The 22485-nt window shown below is 41.5% G+C and overlaps 1 protein-coding gene across 4 annotated transcripts; it reads left to right on the forward strand.

Moving 5' to 3' along the window:
- The first annotated feature begins 159 nt into the window (after nt 1–159).
- Nucleotides 160–22462, forward strand: Huwe1 (HECT, UBA and WWE domain containing E3 ubiquitin protein ligase 1). 4 transcript variants are annotated; one of them, XM_071770051.1, is made up of 44 exons: nt 160–1468; nt 3579–3659; nt 4053–4271; nt 4414–4653; nt 4728–4790; nt 4869–5093; nt 5176–5447; nt 5531–5807; nt 5946–6590; nt 6676–6945; nt 7037–7546; nt 7633–10280; nt 10598–10838; nt 10924–11077; nt 11182–12412; nt 12926–13067; nt 13145–13250; nt 13337–13624; nt 13950–14100; nt 14172–14313; nt 14397–14523; nt 14611–14760; nt 14866–15018; nt 15104–15295; nt 15520–15778; nt 15839–16060; nt 16144–16372; nt 16457–16637; nt 16776–17148; nt 17231–17407; nt 17531–18152; nt 18267–18439; nt 18543–18736; nt 18838–18897; nt 18977–19072; nt 19161–19288; nt 19419–19662; nt 19740–20015; nt 20101–20289; nt 20380–20567; nt 20638–20771; nt 20879–21044; nt 21130–21320; nt 21436–22462. In XM_071770051.1, the coding sequence occupies exons 2-44, from the start codon at nt 3615–3617 to the stop codon at nt 21536–21538; spliced, it is 12696 nt and encodes a 4231-aa protein (XP_071626152.1). In that variant the 5' UTR covers nt 160–1468; nt 3579–3614; the 3' UTR covers nt 21539–22462. The 4 variants fall into 4 exon arrangements, with proteins under 4 accessions (XP_071626152.1, XP_071626153.1, XP_071626155.1 ...); XM_071770052.1 differs by having other exon boundaries at nt 161–1468; nt 18555–18736; XM_071770054.1 differs by having other exon boundaries at nt 161–1468; nt 13950–14094; nt 18555–18736.
- Nucleotides 22463–22485: the final 23 nt, after the last annotated feature.

A 22485-nucleotide genomic window follows, 5' to 3' on the forward strand; every position in this document is an offset into this window, starting at 1 on the left:
GCGATCGCACGGAAACGTCGCGCGGTCGTCGCGTGTCCCGTACTTGAAATCCGTGGCGAGAGGGTCGAGAGTGTGACGCGCAACGTGAGGATCGGCCTGTCGCGTGTCGCGTATGTGTGTACGTGTGTGCGCGCCGTATCGCGTAAAGGGGGTAAGGAAGAGGAAGAAGAGAGGAAAAAGGGGAGAAAAAGGGAGCGCGCGCGAGCGTGTGTGTAGAGGATCGGGTACGCGCGAACAATTGCGTGCAATTGCGCGTCGACGGTATCGCAACACGCCGCGTTCCGCGAGCGAACGTGTATGTGAAGCGCGAAACGTTCGCGGAGAGGAGGTTGTGTTTGACGGCTCGCGCGCGCGTGCGCGTGTACGTGTGCGTGCGTGGTGTGTGCGCGCGCGCGTGTGTACAACGTATATGTACGCGACGCAGCCGACCTAGCTCGGTCTCTCTCGGTGCGCAATAATATACGTACACACACATTACATATATATACATATATCGGTGAAAGAGCGAGAGCGCGAATTCTCGCGCAACGACTCGTGCGACGACACGTCGAGCGAGACGAGTGACCGTGCCGCGACGACGAGGAGGTCGTGAACTCGCTCCGAGCGAGCGAGCGAACGAACGTGAAAGCGAGAAAGAGAGAGACATCGTTCGAGAAACATCGACGGCGAATACGGCGATCGAGCTCAGGCCCGTCAGGGCTCTAGTGTGGCGTGCGCGGACCCCGTCCGTTCCGCCAAGGTTAAACGAGACGAGAGACGACACCGTCGTCGTGCGGGATGCCTCGCTAAAATGGCGCTGATCTGATCGGCACCGTTGTCGGCCGATAAAGGGAAAAAAACAGAGCAGCAAAAGGAAGAGAAGGAAACAGAATTAAAAAAAAAAAGGAGGGAGACGACTGTGAAGACGGTTCGCGGCCGCGCTCGTTCGCGGTTCTGTTTTGACACCGTCGTGCCGCGAGCGCGAGCGCACGGGGCATTATCGGCCCTCCGTTCGGCGCACCTCCCCGTCCCCCGGTCCTCCCCTGACTCTGTCACTGTCTCTCGCGGTGCGTGCGTCCGTCCGTCTCCCACCGTTCCCCTCTCCTTATCACCCGTTTTCTCGTCTCCTCGTTCCGCTCGCGCGTTCTCGCCGTCACTGTCGCGTAGCGTTAGCCGCGGCCGACTATCAGCGTGCTGACGACCACGAGAAGAGGTCCGCCGAGGTCTGCGCGTTGATGGACGGACAATCTGGCGAGAATCGCGGACGCTGTAGTAACATCAGCATCAGCAAGTGATCTTCTCGGGTTCACGGGTTCGACGCGAGCGCGATGCCCGTGCCGCATCGCCACGCTCCTGACGTGAAGAAGCGCATCGGACGGAAGAACTCGGGCAGCTCGGGCACATCGACGGAGGAGGCTACCAGTGGCGGCAGCGCTACGTTATCGCGGAAAGAAGTTGGGTGCACGGAAGTACGACGGCTCATCGCCAGGTGAGAGAGAGGGAGAAAGACAAAGAGAGAAAGAGAGAGATAGTGAGAGGGGAGAGAAGGAGACACGTCGCTCTCCTTCCCCCTTTTCTCGTCAGCGAGCGCGTTTCTCTTTCCTTCGGTCTTATTTTTTTTTCCTTCCTTTTCGGGTTTCCTTTCCTCGATCGCTTTCTTCCTCTCGAGGGAAAGACCTCTTTTTCCCCTTGTCTAACCGTCGCCGCGTTGCCGCGTTCGAAACCGTGGGCATCACACACACGCCTCTTTTCACCTTCAAACGTTTATTTACGAGGGCGCACGGGTCTCTTCGATGCGCGCTGGCACCGCTGGCAGTGTGGCCGATCGCCGCCAGGGTGTTGTCACTCGATCTGCGTGGTGTCGTGGTGTGTTGCGTGCGTGTGCTCCCCCCGAGTTTGCTCACCATTGTCCCTGCGCCGCGGCGGAATAGGTTAGAATACGCGCCCCCGTGCCGCTGATGACTGTGCAGATTAAAGCGTGATCTCCCGTGTCTCTTACGTCGAAAATCCGCGCGATCCGCGTGGATTCGCCTCCTCGCGTCTCGCGCGCGCGCGCGCGCACGACCGACTGATCGCACGGGCAGGAAGCGAAGGAACGTCCGGCCCGAGGGATGACCGACGCGTGGCACAAAGGGTAGGACGACCCAGATAGTGCGGGTTCGAGCGTTTGAAGAAGGAAGAGAGAACGGGAAGAAAAACCGAGTTGCTCCGTATTGCGATACGTTTCGTAACGTTGAGTCATTTGTTGTGCCGATCGTGTACAGCGATTCTCTGTTCGCCGAAACGCGATTTCGTCGTAGTCCAATTTGCTCTCTTTCTCTCTCTCTCTCTCTGTTTCTCTCTAGTTGTCCGATCTCGTACACGTAAACACGTGTATCTCTAATTATTGCTGTACAATATACACACGATCATTGCGAAGGTATATAAACGTTTGAGATTACGAGAGGAGAAGAAACGTGGTCTTGGAGGTTGTTCCAGACTCTTCTCTTCCAGAAGAGTCTCGTTTGAACTCTTTCAACTGTGCATATGGTTTAGAAAATTGCAAACACATTAGGACTTCTCTATACCTGTACACATCGATCTTTGTATGTTATTTGTTGTCATAATTGTGTAATTCTTTTTTGTATATTCTACATGAATTCTTTTGGGGCCGGTCTACAACGGATGTCGTAAGTCGTGAGTCGTAAGAAATTAACCAATCGCTAGTTGATTAGTCAGTTTCCTCAAATTAGACTATGATTGGTAAATTTCTTACGACTCACGACTTACAACAGTTACGACATCCATTGTAGGCCGGCCCTTATGGCCTGATCTATGCACGAGTTGTAGAGATCAGTTACGCTATCGATTCTCGAGATCCATGCATTCTCGTAAATGAGTTATACATGTTGATAAAAATGTACGTGTGTCTTTAGAAACTTGCTTCTGATTATGTAATTTTAATACTTCTCTTATATATATACAGAAGAAGAATCTTGCTTTCTAGAAGTTTATCGAATACCATAGCCCATTCTACAATAGCCGTAAAAGTATGTGCAGTAAGACGTGAGCAGTAAGCTATTGATCAACCGCAGTCGATTATTCTTGAATTGTAAAAATCCCATTAGTCAATAGCTTACTGCTTACGTCTTAACGCATACTTTTACGGCTATTGTAGAATGGGCTTATTGAATGTTTTGTTCATTGATATTTGTTATAGTTAGTAAATAGATTGCATTAATGAACATTTTACAGTGCGCTTATATAAATGATTTAGCGATGCATAGTAACTTGTTAACTTGGAATTTTTCTATCTTATAATAATGAGCCATTGTGATATGATATCTGTGGAATGTGACAATCTTACTGCAGTAGTATGACTAACTGCATTGCTTTTATCGTATTTTTCTAATAACGAAGGAATAAAAAATAACTAAAGTTGTATTCTTTATATTTTTCTGTGTTGTTAATTATCAATGATGCAAGGATTGATGGTGTTACTTTTTATCATATAAAGGACTCGATATTTTACTTACAATTATATGTATTTATTACTGAATTAATTTTAAGTAATTGTCACTATAGAAACTTATAATGGGATATTTGTGCTTTTATTCTAGATATTAAATTTGGAAAGGATTCGTTAACACATCAAGATGAAAATCGATCGCAGTAGATTGAAAAAATGCACTTCCGAAGTGGTAAGTATTATGCACAGATTTTGTTTGAATAAACTTTTGACCGTTTTCACTTAGATTTACATGATAACATGTTAATTTATTTTGATTAATATATACATTACATGAATTTTAATCTCTTTGGACAGAGAGCATAATTTCATAGCTTTTTTCTATGCATACACATATAATTATACGTACAATATATAAACCATACATGTATATACAACACGTAAATAGATTGTAAACAATATAAATTTTGATATAAATTTAGTTTGTAAACTAATCTTGATTGCACATTGTTTCTTGGAATACAAAAGCTTGTTATACAAACACATAATGTAACACGTACATACGCGCACACCCTTTATTTCGAATATTGTATCAAAACTAATTATGTGTAATGTGTGTGTTTAGCCGGCAGAATGTCAGGCACTCATAAGCAAACTACGCTCTTGCTCGCATGCAGAGCTACTGGAAGAACTAAAGCAGATAGATGCGTGGACATTCGGAAAGTGCGAATTGTTTCATTGGATTGATGTCTTAGATCTCAGTGACAGTATTTTAGAAGAAGCTGCAGCAAAAAGTCCAGATAATCCATGGGAATTAGCATGTGATCTTCCTCAAAATCGAGAGGTTTGTTTAATAAGTTTTTATCTGTATTAGCGTCAATCGATTAAAATATGTATTACTTGTGAATATTACTTCTTGTAATGGTTTTACATTAAAACCCAGCTGATTAATTAAATAATTTATATATCATTAATTTGTTACACAGGCAAAAGAGCTGCTTCTCTGGGTTCTTCACTTTACAACGTTGTTAATTGAGCATTCATTCTCACGGCATTTGTACAACAGCATGGAACACTTGGTTACTTTACTATCAAGTTGTAACATGAATGTAGTCCTTGGTGTATTAAATCTTCTGTACATGTTTAGTAAACGCAGTAATTTTATTACACGTCTAAATAGTGACAAACGGCAAGCTTTGCTCAGCAGGCTTATTCACCTAGCAGAGGTCAGTAATTTTTATTTTATTTAAATTTTAGCGATATAATTTAATTCCATTTATTAAGTAATAATTTATTACAGAGTTGGGGAGGAAAGGAAAACGGCTTTGGTTTGGCAGACTGCTGCAAGGAATTTCCAGAGAAAGTAAGCATGCACATACAATTATTGTGCAACGATTTACGATATGGGGCAGTTTTATAAATGACATTTTTTATTTCACAGCCATTTCCAGCGAGTGCTACAACGTTACACTTCGAATTTTATGCGGAAAATCCGACTGTAGCGGAGCCATCGGCAACTGGTACATCACTCTCTAGTACAAAGAAAGTTGGTCAAATGAATCTTGTAACATATATACATATAGAAAATGTTGATAAACTCGGAAAAACCCCAGCACAGATTATGAATGATCTGTTGAAAGTTTATAACGTACCTCAGGAACGACAGGTAAGGATGTTTAATTTTTTCTTTACATAAATGACACGATACACGGGGGATATTTTTTAACGCGTTTGAAATATGTTTTTAGATGGCTCTATTGACGCACATAAGACTAGCGCATAGTTTTTCGGATTATCGAAGACGATTACAGTGCGTGCAAGCTCGACTTCAAGCATTATCCGTGCTTGTGTACAGCAACGCGCTGCAAGAAAATGCGCATAGTCTTCTCCATGCCGGACTTCTTGAGGAGCTGGTTGAATTGTTGGAATTACCACATACTCATCTTGTTGAGATTCGTGCAGCAGCGTTGCGCACTCTTACAAGCATTATACATTTAGACCGGAATCCACACTTCCCTAAGTGAGTACGAATATCTTTTTCTTATCTCACACGGATTTTTGATAACGGATATGATATAATTATCTTAACTAATATGATTTCAGAAAACCAGGTTCGCGATTGAACATGATTATTGACGTCACTGGAGCTAGCTCGTATCACGGCTTTCTGCCCGTTTTGGTTCGTACTTGTATAACAACGTTAACCTCGCCGCAACCTGATGGACAACCATTTCCTCTTCCACTTGCGACAGCTTTGTTTAGCTTTTTGTATCATCTTGCGAGTTACGAGGCGGGTGGAGAGGCTCTCGTAAGTTGCGGCATGATGGAGAGTCTTTTGAAAGTTATCAATTGGCCAGGAAGTGAACTGGAGCACATAACGGTATTACTTATCAGAATGCACAATACAACGTCTTACTATTCGGTATTAATAATTAAAAAGAATCATGATTTATTGAACTTAGTTTTACATTTATTTGTAAAATAGAGTCAATCTTATTTTGTCCCTTTTCTTTTACAGTTTGTAACAAGAGCGGTGCGTGTCATAGATTTAATAACAAACATAGACATGCAAGGTTTTCAAACACACAACGGCTTAGCAAGCTTCATCAATCGTTTAGACATGGAAGTTAACGTATGTAGGAAAGAACAACCATTCGAAATAGAGCCACTGCTCTATCAAGATGCTCCACAAACTTCGCGTGAAAGATCAGCAGAAAGGGAGGAAGCATCTTCCACATCGCGCCGCGAACACGAGACTTTCGATGAACGAGAGGAATCATCTAATCCTATGGAAATATCAGAGGATGAAAATACGGTTGCTAAAGCAGATGAGAAGAACGAACAGCAGCCAGACTATTCTGCCGCTAAGACGGGCAAAACATGTTTACCACAACGAGCAGCGCTCCTGAAATCGATGTTGAATTTTCTTAAAAAGGCAATTCAGGATCCAGCTTTTTCTGATAGCATACGACACGTTATGGAAGGCACACTACCATCTTCTCTGAAGCATATTATAAGTAATTCAGAGTACTATGGTCCTTCGTTATTCTTACTTGCTACTGACGTCGTGACTGTATACGTTTTCCAAGAACCGTCATTACTATCGTCTCTACAAGACAATGGTTTGACTGATGTTGTACTCCATGCTCTACTCATAAAAGAAGTGAGTGTAAATAATTTATGTTTTGTAGAATAGAAGAGTATTTTTTATGATACGATATTAAGAATGTTTTTATCAATTATATCAGGTTCCTGCCACTAGAGAAGTATTGGGTTCTCTACCTAATGTGTTCAGCGCACTCTGTTTGAATCAACGCGGTCTTGAATCTTTTGTGAAGCGGCGACCATTCGAACGCTTATTTAAAGTACTTCTTTCACCTGTTTATCTCTCGGCAATGCGGCGACGACGGAGCGCCGATCCATTAGGCGATACAGCTTCGAATTTAGGCAATGCCATGGATGAGCTGATGAGGCACCAACCAAGCTTAAAAGTTGACGCTATTGCGGCTATTATTAAGGTATCATTTACAAGCAGTATTTTCGAATAACTAATTTTTTTGTTATACATGTATTTTTCAGACACTTATTTTTCTTTTTTTTACTTGCTAGTTACTCGAAGAATTGTGTGTATTGGGCTGTGATCCACGATACATATGTTGGCGTGCTGCTAGTAAATCTGAAAATTCACCATCAAACACGGCCTCTGGAAATCGTCAAACATCTGCTCAATCAGTCAGCGTTGGCATAGGAGATTCCGGTGGCGGTGGTGGAGGAGGTGGTGGCAGCAGTAGTGATGAAGAGGAAGAAGACGAAGAGGAAGCGAGCACGAGTTCGCACCCTCAACGAGAAGAGCAACCTAGTATGTCGCCTCCTCAGCCTGGACCGCCACCTCAACCAAGAGAAAAGACTCCCATTGCTTTAGTGGAATATATCCACAACGTTATGAAATTTGTGGATGCCATTTTAAGTAATAATTCAACGGATGATCACTGCAGAGAATTTGTTGCTCAGAAGGGACTCGTTCCACTACTGTCGATTTTGGGTCTACCCAATTTACCTGTTGATTATCCTGTCGCACAAGCGGCCCAATCTGTAGCCTCAGTATGCAAAAGTATTTTGGTATGTTTGGTTTTTATATAATAATTTTTTTAACGATACATGTTTTTAATGTAATTTGTATTACAAATGTAATTTGGTGTTTGCAGAACCTCGCACATGAACCATTGGTACTCAAAACCGGTTTGTCACAATTAAATGAAGTGCTAAATTTGTTGAAGCCACTTCACAGTAATATGGAATCACCTGGCGGTTCCGTTTTGTTACATGAACTTGCATCAGCACCAAATTTGGAGACTGCATTTACGAGCGATACTGCTACGCCTTTATTACACGCCATGAATGCAGCTCACGGATACGTAGTGATGTTTGTTCATGTTTGTCGTACCAGTCAAAGTGATATTCGAAATCTTTCGATGAATCATTGGGGGTCCGAATTAGGCTTGACTGTGCTCAAGGGTTTATCAGAGCTTTATATGTCTCTCGTTTGGGAGAGTACATTGTTGCTCGCGTTATGTAGTGAGGATATTATCCCGGCCGGATGCGAATTTGGCAAAGAAGACATGGACAAGTTGATGCCACCCGAGTTAAAAACCGAGGGCGAACCTTCGTCCTCTTGGTCTGCTACTGTATCTTCGGATATGGGAAGTAACGGGATGACCACGGCCATGGAAGCTCTTAGCACAGATCCGCCACCGGTGCCGATGGAGGTAGACGACAAACCAAGTGTAAGCACCGACAGGCCGAACAACTATCAACTGAAGTATATCAAACCGTTACTCGGCGCTTCTTCAAGACTCGGCAGAGCGCTCTCAGAATTATTTGGTCTACTCGTCAAGCTTTGCATGGGTTCTCCTGTAAGACAACGTAGAGGACAGCAAATGCCTCTGACGCCCACATTGCCCTCTCAGGCAGCGCGAAGTGTTGCCACCGCGTTGAATTGCTTATTGACACGCGGCTTATCGTGGGATAAATTACCCCCGTCACCGATTCCCAAATTTAAGCTCACCTTCCTCATATGTTCAGTGGGATTCACTTCACCGATGCTCTTTGATGAGAAGAGGCATCCCTATCACCTGATGCTTCAAAAATTTGTCAAATTGAACGGCCAAAATGCATTTTTCTCTACTTTTCACTGGGCATTGTCAGGTGGAGGCCAATTTACATTACCCGAGGGACTGGAACATCCTAATCTACCTGACGGAACTGGCGAATTCCTGGATGCCTGGCTGATGCTACTGGAGAAAATGGTCAATCCCAAGGCCATCTTGGACTCTCCTCACGTAGTCTCGTCAAAGTGTACGGGAATATATAAAGTATGCGAGACGTTTGATCCAATAAGGTACCTCATCGATATTCACAAAAAAGCCTTCGAAGCGGTGATGCTGATGTGGGGCAAAAAACCGCTCAAAAACTATGGAGCTCGCATGACAGAGTCTATTTTATCGATTTTACGACATATTTTGCGTGGCGAGAAGATCATTAAGGAACGCACCGAGAAAGAGGAAAGCGGGGACAGCGCAACAGCCAGCGGTAGCGGTGCGAGCGGCGTTGGCAGAACCAGCGGGTCTGATCGTAGAGACGAACCAGAGGCAGATGTGAATCCGGAATATCTGAGACAATTGATGGATATGGGCTTTAGTCGAGCGCACTGTATAGAAGCGTTACTGCACACAATGACTGTGGAACAGGCGACCGATTACCTCCTAACAAATCCTGCGACTCTACGTAGACCTGACGCACCAGTAAGCGACGCCAGCGGCCAAGGCTTGATCATGGACTTGGAATTGGCGGATGACGATCAGATAATGCACGCGATCGCGATGTCACTCGGTGACACGGACACGCGCAAGATTTCGGGCATCGAGGAGATACCCTCTCGCGAAACGACGATCACCGAGAGCATAGACGAGTTTACGCGTAGTGCGCTGGGGCAGTGTCTCAATCTGTTGGACCTCATGCCGGACACGGTATATAGGATTTGCGATCTGTTGGTGACGATCACGAAGAGAAACGGCGACGAATGGCGGGACGATACGTTACGGCAGTTGATACGCGAGGTTGGTCGTCTAGTGGATTATCTAATTGAGATCGCGGAGAGCCAGGACGAAAATGCCGGCGCCAGATTGGTGGAGTGCGAGGAGGCAAACAAGCTGTCTGGTCGCCTTTACCTCTACACTCTCTTCTTCGAGGGTTCTTTCCAGGAGATGAGAGTCCCGTGCGCTCTTATAGTAGAGGAATGCGCGATACTGGACAAACTTGTACGACTGCTGGTGGTGAGCGAGGCTCCGCTTACCGCGAACAAGAACAGAATCGCTAAAGACTGCAAGGATACCAGCGCCGTGTTGAGCATGAAAACACCAAAGTGGTTGGCGCCTTTGTTACTGCTCATCGATCGCCTGGAGAAGGTGGCCACTCTTACGCAACGAAAGCAAATAATGCACAAAATCACGACCAGAGCGTGGAAGTGGTTCGATTTAAGCACAGGCAAATGGACTCTCTATTCGCCTATGAATAATCGAATCATCAACGATGCGTATTGGGCGGGCGAATCCAGCGTGCGGATATCGTGCAGTCGGCGCCGATATCTCATCACCTTCTCTTGTATGACGCAAGTGAACGAGGACAGTGATAACAGGCGGCCCATAACAATGGGTTTCAAGCTGAACACGGATAAAGAGGACGGTGGCTCGGGTTCAGATTCGAATATGGATACTGACGAGAGCCCGGTAGGAGAAGAGAGACGAAATACGGTGGTGCAAGGATTGGATCCTAGTATAGCGCCGAGTATTGTACGGTAAGAGATACAAGATCAACATTAATGTGTGTAATATTAATGTTGTAATATTAATGTTGTAATATTAATGTTGTAATATTAACGTGAATAATATATTTAAATAATTTAGACCTCGCGGAAAAAGGAGAAAATCATATCGTGCAATATTAATTTCTAGGATGCCGTATGATTAATGCTCCTTCTGCGGAAGCGTTTTAGTTTATCACTGTTCGTAATATTTTTTATGGCCATGCATTATTATACGAAATAACTTCATGTGTAAAATTGAATTAACTAAGAACCAAATAAACATCTCATAAATATTGTTTATGTTACAGAGCGTGTGTAAAGTTTTTGGCAATCCCAGTCGATCGAGACGCATTACACGCTGTGTTGAAAGTGTGTTTACGGTTGACGAGAGATTATCGAAATGCGGAGGTGTTCGCGCGTGAGGGTGGTGTTAAGTTACTCCTCGAAATGACACAAATGTGCAGTTTCACCGGCTGCATCACCCTATGTACGTTACTGATACGACATACTCTTGAGGAACCGCGCACGCTTCGCCTTGCGATGGAGAAGGTATTTTTATCTTTTCGATATTTCGCGTATATCGCGTACTAATCTATCCATATAACAATGAATTATTCGCTCGCTTTTGTTCCAGGTCATTCGTGCGCGCACGCAGAGCAACATACCTCCTGCATATAAAGAGATACTTTTCATGACACGACAAATCAGCAGTGCCGTTTGCCGCAATCCGGAAGTATACAAAGAAGTGTGCGAAAATATTCTAAGAGTTGACATAAGTTGCTTGAAAAGTGAGTTTCAATTATTAATCCGTGTGGTATTCTATATCCATTAATATAAAATAGCAATATTTTTAGTGATTTCGTTTACTAATTATATCTTTATCGTTTTGCAGAGGATGACGTTGACAATAGGCTAGTTGTCAAAGCCTTACCTCCTAGTCACTCTCCAGCATTACCGATGGTGGAAGAGGTATCCGTAGGTGTTATTCGTGATATGTTGAACGCGTTAATTAAGCCAATGCCAGTGTCGTCGGATGACGGATCGGCAACTCCAACAAGTCCCGAAAAGAAGACTTCACACGCGACAACTTCATCGATGGGTAACGCGTCATCGTCGACGTCGTCATCGCGGCGAGATATATTGAGAAATAATGCAACGACTACCAACGATCCCTTGGACGACGACGATCAAGTGTCGCAAATTATTCCTCTAAAGATTTACACCGACATCGGTAACAACAGCAAAGTAGAACCAGAAGAGGCGAAGAAGCCCATTCTGACAAAATCTGCGATATTGAAGATATTGGCAGAGGCTGTGAGATCTTACGGCGCTGTAGCTAGTCTTATCACCGAACATACGTACAGAGCTGGGCAAAGTGAGATGGTATCTGAAGACACGACAGCCTTAGCGTTCTTACTAGATAAACTTTTGCCGATGTCGCCGGAAAATTCGGGCGATCGAACATGCAGCAGCATGGCGAGAATGTTGATTGCTGCTATAGCCTCGTGCAATCACTCGCCAGATGTACAGACGACTTTGGTGACAGAAGTGAAGGCAGCCTTGACGAGGACGCTTGCGCTTCCGGAGAGTTCCGAGAAGCACGCGCAACTTCAGTTGCTAATCGGACTAATCTCTACCATGATCGACAGTTGTCCGCCAATGTCGCATACTCAGCTGAGGGCTTCTTTGAGGGCTCACCAGTACAATAACGTCAATTACATCGTTAGAATAATGCTGAGAAAGGGTATAATTACCGATCTGGCAAAAATACCGCACAGTCTCGATTTGTCGAGCCCGAATATGGCCGGCACTATTAACGCCGCGTTAAAACCACTCGAAACTTTATCGCGCATTATCAATCAACCAATGCCGGGTGCGGTCAATAACAAATTTACGAAGCCGAAAAATAGGACAGTCCAAGAAGAACCGATTGGAGAACAGACAGGCACTACGACCTCCGAAGCTACGCATGCCGTGGGCGAGGAAGCGAACGAGGACGCGGAGAACACTGAGCACGATATCTCGGTGACAGCGGAAAGCTTGGAACCGACCTCGGAGAGCCAGGTACACGAGGAAGGAGATGAGGCCGCCCTCGAGGACATTATGGATCAACTTCTTGAAAGGTAACGAGATGTAAATTAAAGATTAATCAGATTTCGATGAACGTCATGCAATTCAAATCAAGTATAAAAGTAAATTCAATCTCTTTGTGTCTGATTAAGATGTGTCTACGCAGCAATGACATCAAGATGGCAGATAAAAAAAATATCTTACTGAATGTTACTGTATGAACAAAATTTAAAATGATATGCTCATATGTGTATCATATGCGGTACAGATATCGCATAGTGACAATGTCTCTCATTTAACAGATATTAGCAAAGTACTCTCCTTGCACGGATTGTATTTTATGCGATTTTATTTTGTGACACACGTAAAATGTAATCATACAATTCATCAATCGAACATACATGCATAGACTTTTTTTTAATTTAAGCATGATATGTATTTTTTTTCTGGCTGTTTATGTGTGTTTTTGTCTTTTGTTTATGTGTTGCACACGTTCGCGAAACTTTTTTTTATTTATTTAATAGTCCTTCAAGTTCATGAAAGCTACAGTACTTATAATCAAGTAGTGTACTGTTTTCCAGGGACGGCTCGGCCGTGGCGGAAGAGCCATCTTCTCGCCCGCACAGGCCAATGGATATTGATGACGAAAGTCTCGCGATGCGCGACGCGGAGGGCGATTTCGATCCAACTCGAGATACCACAGTAAGAGTAACGTCGCTTTTTTTCTCTCATGTAATTAGTACTTTCCGTTTTATTTTCTGAATCTACAATGAATTTTATTTTAGGAGGACTTAATGAGCTCCGACTCTGACTCCGATAGTAATCCGTCTGACGATAATGAGGACGAGGTGCAGGATGATGAGGACGAAGAGGAGGAAGAGGAAGATGATGGTAGATAATCCGACTTTATGCATGATAATGGCAACCGAAGTAGAAAGATCGTATATCTCTTATCCTCATTTACGTTGTTATTATAGGTGAAGAAAATGAGGAAGAGGAGGAAGAAGAGGAGGAAGGATCGTCCAATTATGAAGAGGATGGAATAGAATTTTACGAAGATGCTGGAGAGGGCGGCGTTTTTCGTATGTTCCCCTCTTCTGAGCGCGATGGTGGTAATGTTGTAATGATACAACACAACATTGAAAATCAGGACATCGCGAATACGTCAACGCCAGTTAATACGCGACCTAGTCTTCCATGGAATACCACATTCCCGTTACCATTAGGTCTGTTTGAAGAGCCCCCTGCAGGTTCTGAGAACAACGGTAAATAGGAGCGAAAATAGATAATTACAGTCGGAAATTCCCCTATTCTTGACTAATCGAGACCGAGCAACCTCTCTATTCTCGACTTCAGTTTCCCCTTCAATTTTTGTTTGTACTGCAAGAATAGGTTTTCAAATATAGAATGAGTGTTAATCATGTCCATAAGTGTTCGTAATCTCAGTTCACGAAGGCTGAGCTGGTCGAGAACAGGGGTGTCGATATATGAACGTTCGACTGTGTTTTTTTTTCTCTCCTTTTTTTCTTTTACCTTTCAATTAATTTCTTACATAATTGTAAGAGTATAATTGTAATAATTTTGATGCAGGCATCAGTACTCACCCACTGTTAATATCGCAAGGAAGTTTGGACACTGCAAGTACTAGAACGCAACGTGCTCTACGACATAGGCGGTATCAGTATCTCCAGTTATCCAACCCACGTAGTTCAAATCCACCTGTAATATTACAAAGGTATATGTTAGTAAAACATTGTGTTTCGCGACTATTGAAACAATAAACAGCCTAATTATTTAACATACATGATACAGACTCCTCGGCCCGGCTGCGCAGACCCTTCCCTTGTCCGCTAGTCAGGTTTTGGCATCGAGCTTTAGAGATACACGGGTCGTCGTAATGGATAACGGATTAGGTATATTCACTAATCAAGAGGAAGAGCAAATTGATTATGTCGTACGTATATTGTGTAATACGAAAACTTATTTAAATATATATATAAAAAATTGTGATTTTAATTTTCAAATTTTTAATGTTAGGATCAATCTGGGTATCTCTTTGGTCCAAGCCTTGCTGCAACTTTGAATAATATACCAACCGCATTACACTGGTGGATCGAAGAGAGTAAGCAGTTAGATGGAGATTCTCAACCGGATTGTTGCGTTGGTAAGAACGAAGGAATTTGTGTTAATTTTATTATTATGAATTTTATTAACAATTTTATTAATTTTATTAACTTTTTGTGTTGGAAAGGTGTTGTTCACAAGCTGGTACCTGGGCTGGAAAAGCACAGGAACGCAGAACTCGCTGAGCGTAAGGAGAAACGTAAAAAACAACATGGCTCCGAGAAGGAAAGCGAAAAGGATAGTAAAGAAGAAAAAGAACGTTCAAATAATGCGGAATGTAAGTACATTCTCGTATATTTTCCCCCGTATACAAAAATTTTACATATTAAAATAATATATTTAAATGTGAATACGATTATTCAAACTGCATCTAACATTTTAGCCGCACTACCCAGTTTGACACTTGATGAGCAGCCACCAACTTCTCAATCATCTGCATCAACTTCTCAAGGAACTGACGTCACTCTTGTAGCCAGAGGAGAAACTGCGGTAGAAACTGCAAGACAGGAGCGTACTCCGGAGGAGGACATAATTGGTACAGCTGCAATACGAACATTTTTTTATATTTATTTTTAATGAATATTTTATATGCGTGTTTCTATGTATTTTTTACATACTAGATGTAACAGGTGAAATGGAAGTGACGGTTCAAGAGGACGAGGAGCGACCACCTCCACCACCGCCGGAGGAGCAGTCAACGTCCGATAGTCGGGATCCACGTACGGCAAATCGGAATCCCACATTAGAGTTGGCTGAAAGTATCGTCGACTCTGTACTTGGACCGTGCACATCTGAAGCAACGATTAGACTAAGTAATATACCTATTGTTTTTAAAATTAAAATTCTCTGTATAAAACGCTATTATACGTAAAAAAAACCCTTATTATATTTATATTATGTTAATCGTTCTATATCATGAATCGGACCTTAGTGATTACTTAAAAAAATCGAAATTAGAATCTTTTGCTCAGAGTCGTTGATTATCCTTACCGTTAAGTTATTCAAATTTTGTGTACTAATATCCTTTCGTCATTAGACCTACATGTGTCTAATGACACGCCTACACATCTTGCTCCGATAGGACAGCCTGGACGAAGTGGTTCAGAAACGGCGAATGTCGCCGAATCAACATCTAATCGCACCTCCGCTGCGCCATTAGTAGTAGATTTTGGTCAAGAAACTAGCGAGGATCTGTCGAGGGAGAGTAGCGATTCGGCTGATTGGATACGCAGACTCTTGACGGATGATACTCAGTGTCGAACGAGCGACATTGACTTACGGCGTGTTGAACGAAAGTAAGTACCGTGCATAAGTGAATATAGATTACAGCGGTATTAACATGAATGTCATTGTAGCGCCAACGTCGTTAATCAAGATCCGACGTCTTCAATCACGACCGAGACCACCACCACCGCGGCAGGGACCTCAGAACAACAACCGTCACAGCAACCGTCGCAACAGCAGCCACAGCAGCAATCCAGCAATCAGGAACAACAATTACCGGATGGTGTAGACCCTTCATTTCTGGCTGCGCTGCCTGAGGATATGCGCGACGAAGTCATTGCCGAGCAGCTCAGGTAAATTGATGATCTTGCTTCAATGTTTATACATGTATGTTAATAGGGTAACAATATGTAAATAATAAATAACGTGTTGATAGACTGCAACGTATGAGGCAGCGCGCACAGGCTTCTGTAGTCGAAGAGCTTAGCGGACCAGTTGAGGTAAATCCTGAATTCTTGGCTGCTTTACCTCCGGCGATACAGGAGGAAGTCTTGGCGCAACAACGCATGGAGCAGCAACGACACGCGGCCGCCTCGGCGAACCCGGAGGATCCCGTGGATGCCGCCGCTTTCTTCCAAAATCTACAACCTTCTCTTCGGCAGGCTGTTAGTATATATTCTCGAATGGATTTACTGTTGTTCTCGATGTCTCATCATTACTACTTATGAAACTGACATTTATTTTTGTAGATCCTAACTGACATGGAAGAGTCTCAAATATCCGTCCTTCCACCGGATTTAGCTCAAGAAGCTCAAAACTTGAGGAGAGAGTGGGAAGCACGTAATCGACACATGATGCAAGAAAGATTTCTCAACCATGTTAGTCAAAGCAATACTGCTCTCTCGAGCATATTAAGAAATTCTGGGAGAGGTAAGTTTCTGTTACAGTTAATATTGCGCACAAATATTAGCATTAACACGAATAAAAAGATAGAGTGTAAAAATATACAATGAATATATGTAATTAGATGAGTTGCTTTTATAAACAAAAATCGCAATATATTTGTAGCTCGTGGAGGCGGCACACGATATGCCATTCACGCAGTACCACAAAGATCTCAGTGGAATACCTGGAATACTCGCGGCGATACGAATATGGCTCATCAGAGCGCCGGCTTACGATTAAGAGGCCGGCAATTACTTGATCATGAATCGATGGCGTGCCTGCTGGTGTTATTATTTGTCGACGAGCCAAAAATTAACACCCTCAGGCTTCACCGAGTTATCAGAAATCTTTGCTATCACGGTACCACAAGGGAGTGGATAGTAAAAGCATTATTGAGCATCATGGAAAGAAGTAACGATGAAAATAAGGATATCATGGCAGATTTTAGTGGGAAATTTAAGAGAAAGGGATTATTAAATGCTCCCATGGATTTATGGTAAGATCTTTCCCACTTAAGAATTGATTCTAAACAGAACGCGATATATTCATCATAATGATAATGTTTGAATTTATTTCAGTTCTCCAAAGATTTTTGACCAAAGAAATAACACGCAATCATGGCTAAATATTAGTATCGACGCTGCACTCGGTTGTAGAGCAAATGTATTTCATATAGTACGTCATGCCGGTAAAAAATCTGAAAGGCAAGGTAATATTATTGCAATTCATCCACAGGCAGCACCTACCGTTTGCAGGTCAGTGTATTAATTTTAAGATATTTTAAGATTGAAATAAAAGAAGCTATTTTGAAAGCTTATTATTAAAAGTCTATTTCTCCTTTATTAGATTTTTAAAACATTTTGGCTCTTTATTTACAGACATACTTTAGAACTGTTGATATCACTGGCTAAGAGTTTCCCTGGATATTTTGTGCCAATCAAATCTAAGGATCTAGACGATAAAGATAGTGGTAAGGAAAAGGATGTGAGTGGCAGCAAAGAGGAAGGTGGAGTGAAAAATAAATCTGCGTCTAAAGTAGGAAGGAGTGATCTTCCGGACTTTTGGGATTTGCTTCTAAAATTGGATTCGTGCGCGTCTAAAAAAGGAAAATCGGTTGCGAGGACTCATTCGAATACGAATTTGGGCAGTGAGCCGGAACATGGCACAACAACATTTGAAGCTTCCGCATTCGGCCAACTTATCTCGATGCTCAATTGGTCTGTGATCAAACGAAGCAGTCAGTTGACAGATAAATTACTGCGACTCCTGTCTTTGATCTCCATCGGCTTGACGGAAGTAAATCCCTTTCGGCGGCAAGAAGGTGCTGCAAAGAACAAGAAGACGGAACTCAATAAGGATCAAAGCGTCGCCGCACCAGAAGGACACCTCAAGTTGGCTGTGCAGGTTTTGACTAGTAAAAGTTGTTCCGAGGATGGACTTGAGGATGCAACTGCGCTATTACTTAACTTATCTCATTGCCCTGATCCCACTAGACAATTGGTATGTATTCATATTAATATAAATATAAATGTATTATTAATATTAATATAAATGTATTAATAATAATATGAAAATGTTAAATATCTTTTTCCTTCCACTTACGTCTTTTTCTAGATATTAAAATTACTTCTGGAAGGTGCAATGGAATTGGCAAATATGGTATGCGAACATATCAATGATTTGATGATGGAATTAAAAGTTCTAAATCGTGAATTAAGTCGAAGAAATTCCTTGGAGGACCAACCATCGACCAGTAGTGGAAATGGACGAGGAATTTTATTAGATAGGTAAAAATATACTTATAACACGCAATTAAATATCAAAGCGTACTAAATCCATACACTTTGCGTTTTCGAGAGACAAGATATTTATTATTTAGTTATGAAAAAGTTTTCTTTTCAGATTTACTAATGAAAATGTAGTCGTCACAGCACCGAGTAAAGTCAAAGCCGGAAGTGACCTTCAATTACCATCGATGGCTGCTCTTGTCAGTAAAACTTCTAGTCAGGCATTCTTTTTGAGAATACTTAAAGTTATTGTGCAAATAAGGGAAGCTGTCCGCTTAGCAAACACCAAGAAAACAAGTATGCATACGACGTTATTATAATTTTACCTTGCGGTAAATTTTTAATGTTTTATTATTTATGTTAAATTTTCAATATTTACAAATTAATTCTTTTTTAAGCTAATCAAACAACAGAGACAGCCATGGATACAGGCACAACAAGCAATGCGCCAGAGACAGGTACTTTTATACTTCTGACTTTCTTATTTCTATAATTTGTCCTTAACATTTATATTGAAAATAATATATTTTGTTATAGCTGCCGACAACAATGCGGACACCGATGTTCCTATGGATACAACGCAAGCAAATACTTTGATTCTTGATAATACAAAGACATCCTCTTCTCGCAATGGTAAATTAGGGATATTAATGATTATTGTATAGTATTTATATAGTTTTTCTATAGTATTTATATCTGTTTTTTCCTGTTTTTTTTTTAGATGAAGAGAAAACTGCACTTCCATTGCTGAGTGAGAGTTTAGTATTAGATAACTTATGGGAAACTCTTAGCGCTTGCTTACTCGAATTAGAATACACTCCTGATCATCATGCCGTCCTCGTTTTACAGGTAAAGGATTTGAATTTATTATCTTAGAAGACTGTTATAGAAGAATGTTATCACTGAATTATTATATTGTTATTAATCATTACCATCATTTGCGGTATAAACATGTATACATATGTATCTAACATTGCAGCCAGCGGTAGAAGCGTTCTTCTTGGTGCACTCGTCTTCAAGTACGTCTCGAGATCGAGACAGTCGTCTTAACGCGACTAGCGAGAATCGAGAAGTGGTACCAGACTTAGCACCAGTCTCTCCGATATATTCGGACAATGAAGGTACTTCTCAATCGGAAGCTCCCGCCAATGCTTCCTGGGATATCACACCAACCCCGCAGAAAACATTGCCACCGGATCAATTAAAGTTCCTCAAATTTGCCGGTACGTATTAACTAACGATGAATAAAAGCCCCACTTGATATCGTCAATTTAACGTAATATGTATCTTATTCGTACAGAAACGCACAGAACTGTGCTCAACCAAATTCTACGACAAACGACTACACACTTAGCAGACGGACCATTTTCTGTACTGGTGGATCACACAAGAGTGTTAGACTTCGACGTGAAGAGACGTTACTTCAGAACGGAATTAGAACGAATGGACGAAGGTATACGTAGGGAAGAATTGGCAGTCCACGTTCGTAGGAGTCACGTTTTCGAAGATTCATTTAGGGAGCTTCATCGAAGAAATGCCGATGAATGGAAAAATCGCTTTTACATCGTCTTCGAAGGTACATATTTCTAATATTTATTCTAATAAGCTTGCATAAACTTCATAAATCTCGATACTAAGATTTATTTTTTTAATTCTAAAAGGCGAGGAAGGACAAGACGCGGGAGGATTGTTGCGGGAGTGGTATGTCATTATCTCGAGAGAGATCTTCAACCCGATGTACGCCCTGTTTACTGTCAGTCCTGGCGATCGAGTAACATACATGATAAATTCATCTTCGCATTGTAATCCTAATCATTTATGTTACTATAAATTTGTGGGTCGAGTAATTGGTAAGTATTTGATTTATTTTTCAACGAAGACATTATCAGATGCAAAAGACGTTTTTACTATATGTTCTGATACACGTTATTTCTTTGCAGCTAAGGCTATTTATGACAACAAATTGTTAGAGTGCTACTTCACGCGTAGTTTCTACAAACATATACTTGGCATACTCGTGAAACATACCGATATGGAAAGCGAAGATTATAGTTTTTACAAAGGACTTGTTTATCTTACGGAACATACTATTTCTGATTTGGGCTATGAATTAACGTTCTCCACAGAGGTAAGAACAATTATTTCAGTGTAATTTTCGGCTTTATATTTTGGTTATTAAACATATACGTTGGTTATAGGTGAACGAATTTGGCGTCAATGACGTTCGAGATTTAATACCAAATGGACGTAATATAGTTGTTACAGAAGAGACCAAACTTGAATATATTAGGCTCGTATGTCAAATGAAGATGACTGGAGCAATTCGTAAACAGTAAGTGAATTTAAAGTTTTAAAATCGAATGGAAGAATATTATTTGCTTGCTTTAACTACTTGTTTAATTACTTTCTTATTTGTATATTTTAAATCTTCCTTTACAGGTTAAACGCATTCTTGGAAGGCTTTTATGATATTATACCTAAACGACTGATCTCCATATTTAATGAACAAGAACTTGAATTATTAATCAGCGGCTTGCCTAATGTAGATATCGAAGACCTTAAAGCGAATACAGAGTATCATAAATACACCGCTACATCTTTACAGGTATATTTCGGTATTTTGTACTTTATCTTATATTTGAAAGAATTGTATTATTTCATGTTTTGTCGTTTTTTTTCTTTTTAAACAGATTCAGTGGTTCTGGCGTGCATTACGAGGTTTTGATCAAGCAGATCGTGCGAAGTTCTTACAATTCGTTACTGGTACGTCCAAAGTGCCGCTACAAGGTTTCGCCGCGTTAGAAGGCATGAACGGCGTACAAAAGTTCCAAATTCACAGAGAGGACAGGTCAACAGACAGGCTTCCATCTGCCCATACTTGGTAATTATATGAAAAGAAATTTTGTTTTAAATTTTTTCGCAAACATACGTACAAGTTAAAGTTTGATCGACAAAATAACGCGAAATTACGCTAAAACTGTATTCCCTTATTGCAGTTTCAATCAACTGGATCTGCCAGTGTATGAGACATATGATAAACTACGTACAAATCTACTCAAGGCGATTCACGAATGCAGCGAAGGATTTGGCTTTGCATAAGTTTGCCGGAACGCCATTGTCATAACATTGTAGCAGTTTATCGTACATGTATTGTCCTGCCTGTTCAGAGTAAACGTTACAAGAACTCGCTCCTGTATAATTACGCGTTCATGCGTTCATGCGTCCAATCGGTGACGATCTGATGACACGCTTGGTCTTCATTCAAGATCTAATTGAAAACTCGTTTAATTCGATATATACATATAGATGCACGAATATGTATATACATATAATTAATGCTGATGTAATTACGTGAGAATAATTGTCAATGATACCCGAAGCTAGGGTTTATTTTGTTGAAGATCTTGGAAGAAGATGCTGAGCTTAACGATAATTCCCAACAAGGAATGATAAGGAGAGATTAGTTCGGTTTTATGATAAGGATAAGCTAAAGATAAGATTCACACATAATTGTAATAGTTAGATACTTTAGTTTGTCATAAGAAGTAATATAGGATGAAAAAGAAATGTAATATACTGCACTTTGAAGTCAGCGATATGTTTTAACCGGTTCGATAGTTTGAATAGAGAATACAGCGGTGGTAACGGTAGCCTGGTTCTTTACCAGAAAAGAAGCAGCAAAAGTATAAGTGGACGAGTGTTTGTGTGAATGAAAGAGAGAGAAAGTGATAAAAGTGTGAGTGAATGAGAGCGAGAGAGAGAAAGGGAGAAAACGCGAGAGAGAATTTAATCGAAAGATAACTGAGCCTAATTAAAAGATTTCACAATACGAATGCTGTCCTTCCCTAAAAACTGTATGGTTGTACACACTATTAGTATTAATAATTATAACTAATTCTTAATTAATAGTAATGATCATTAAATATCATTTTAATATTAATCATTCGAAATGTGATGTTAAACAAGTGTAATTTCTTTTTCTTGAGATCTAACGAAATAAAGTTTACAGTTGAACAGACGTTACTTCATGAACACATCGAACAGAA

The sequence above is a fragment of the Temnothorax longispinosus genome, chromosome 2, assembly GCF_030848805.1.
Source record: "Temnothorax longispinosus isolate EJ_2023e chromosome 2, Tlon_JGU_v1, whole genome shotgun sequence".
NCBI classification, from domain to species: Eukaryota; Metazoa; Arthropoda; class Insecta; order Hymenoptera; family Formicidae; genus Temnothorax; species Temnothorax longispinosus.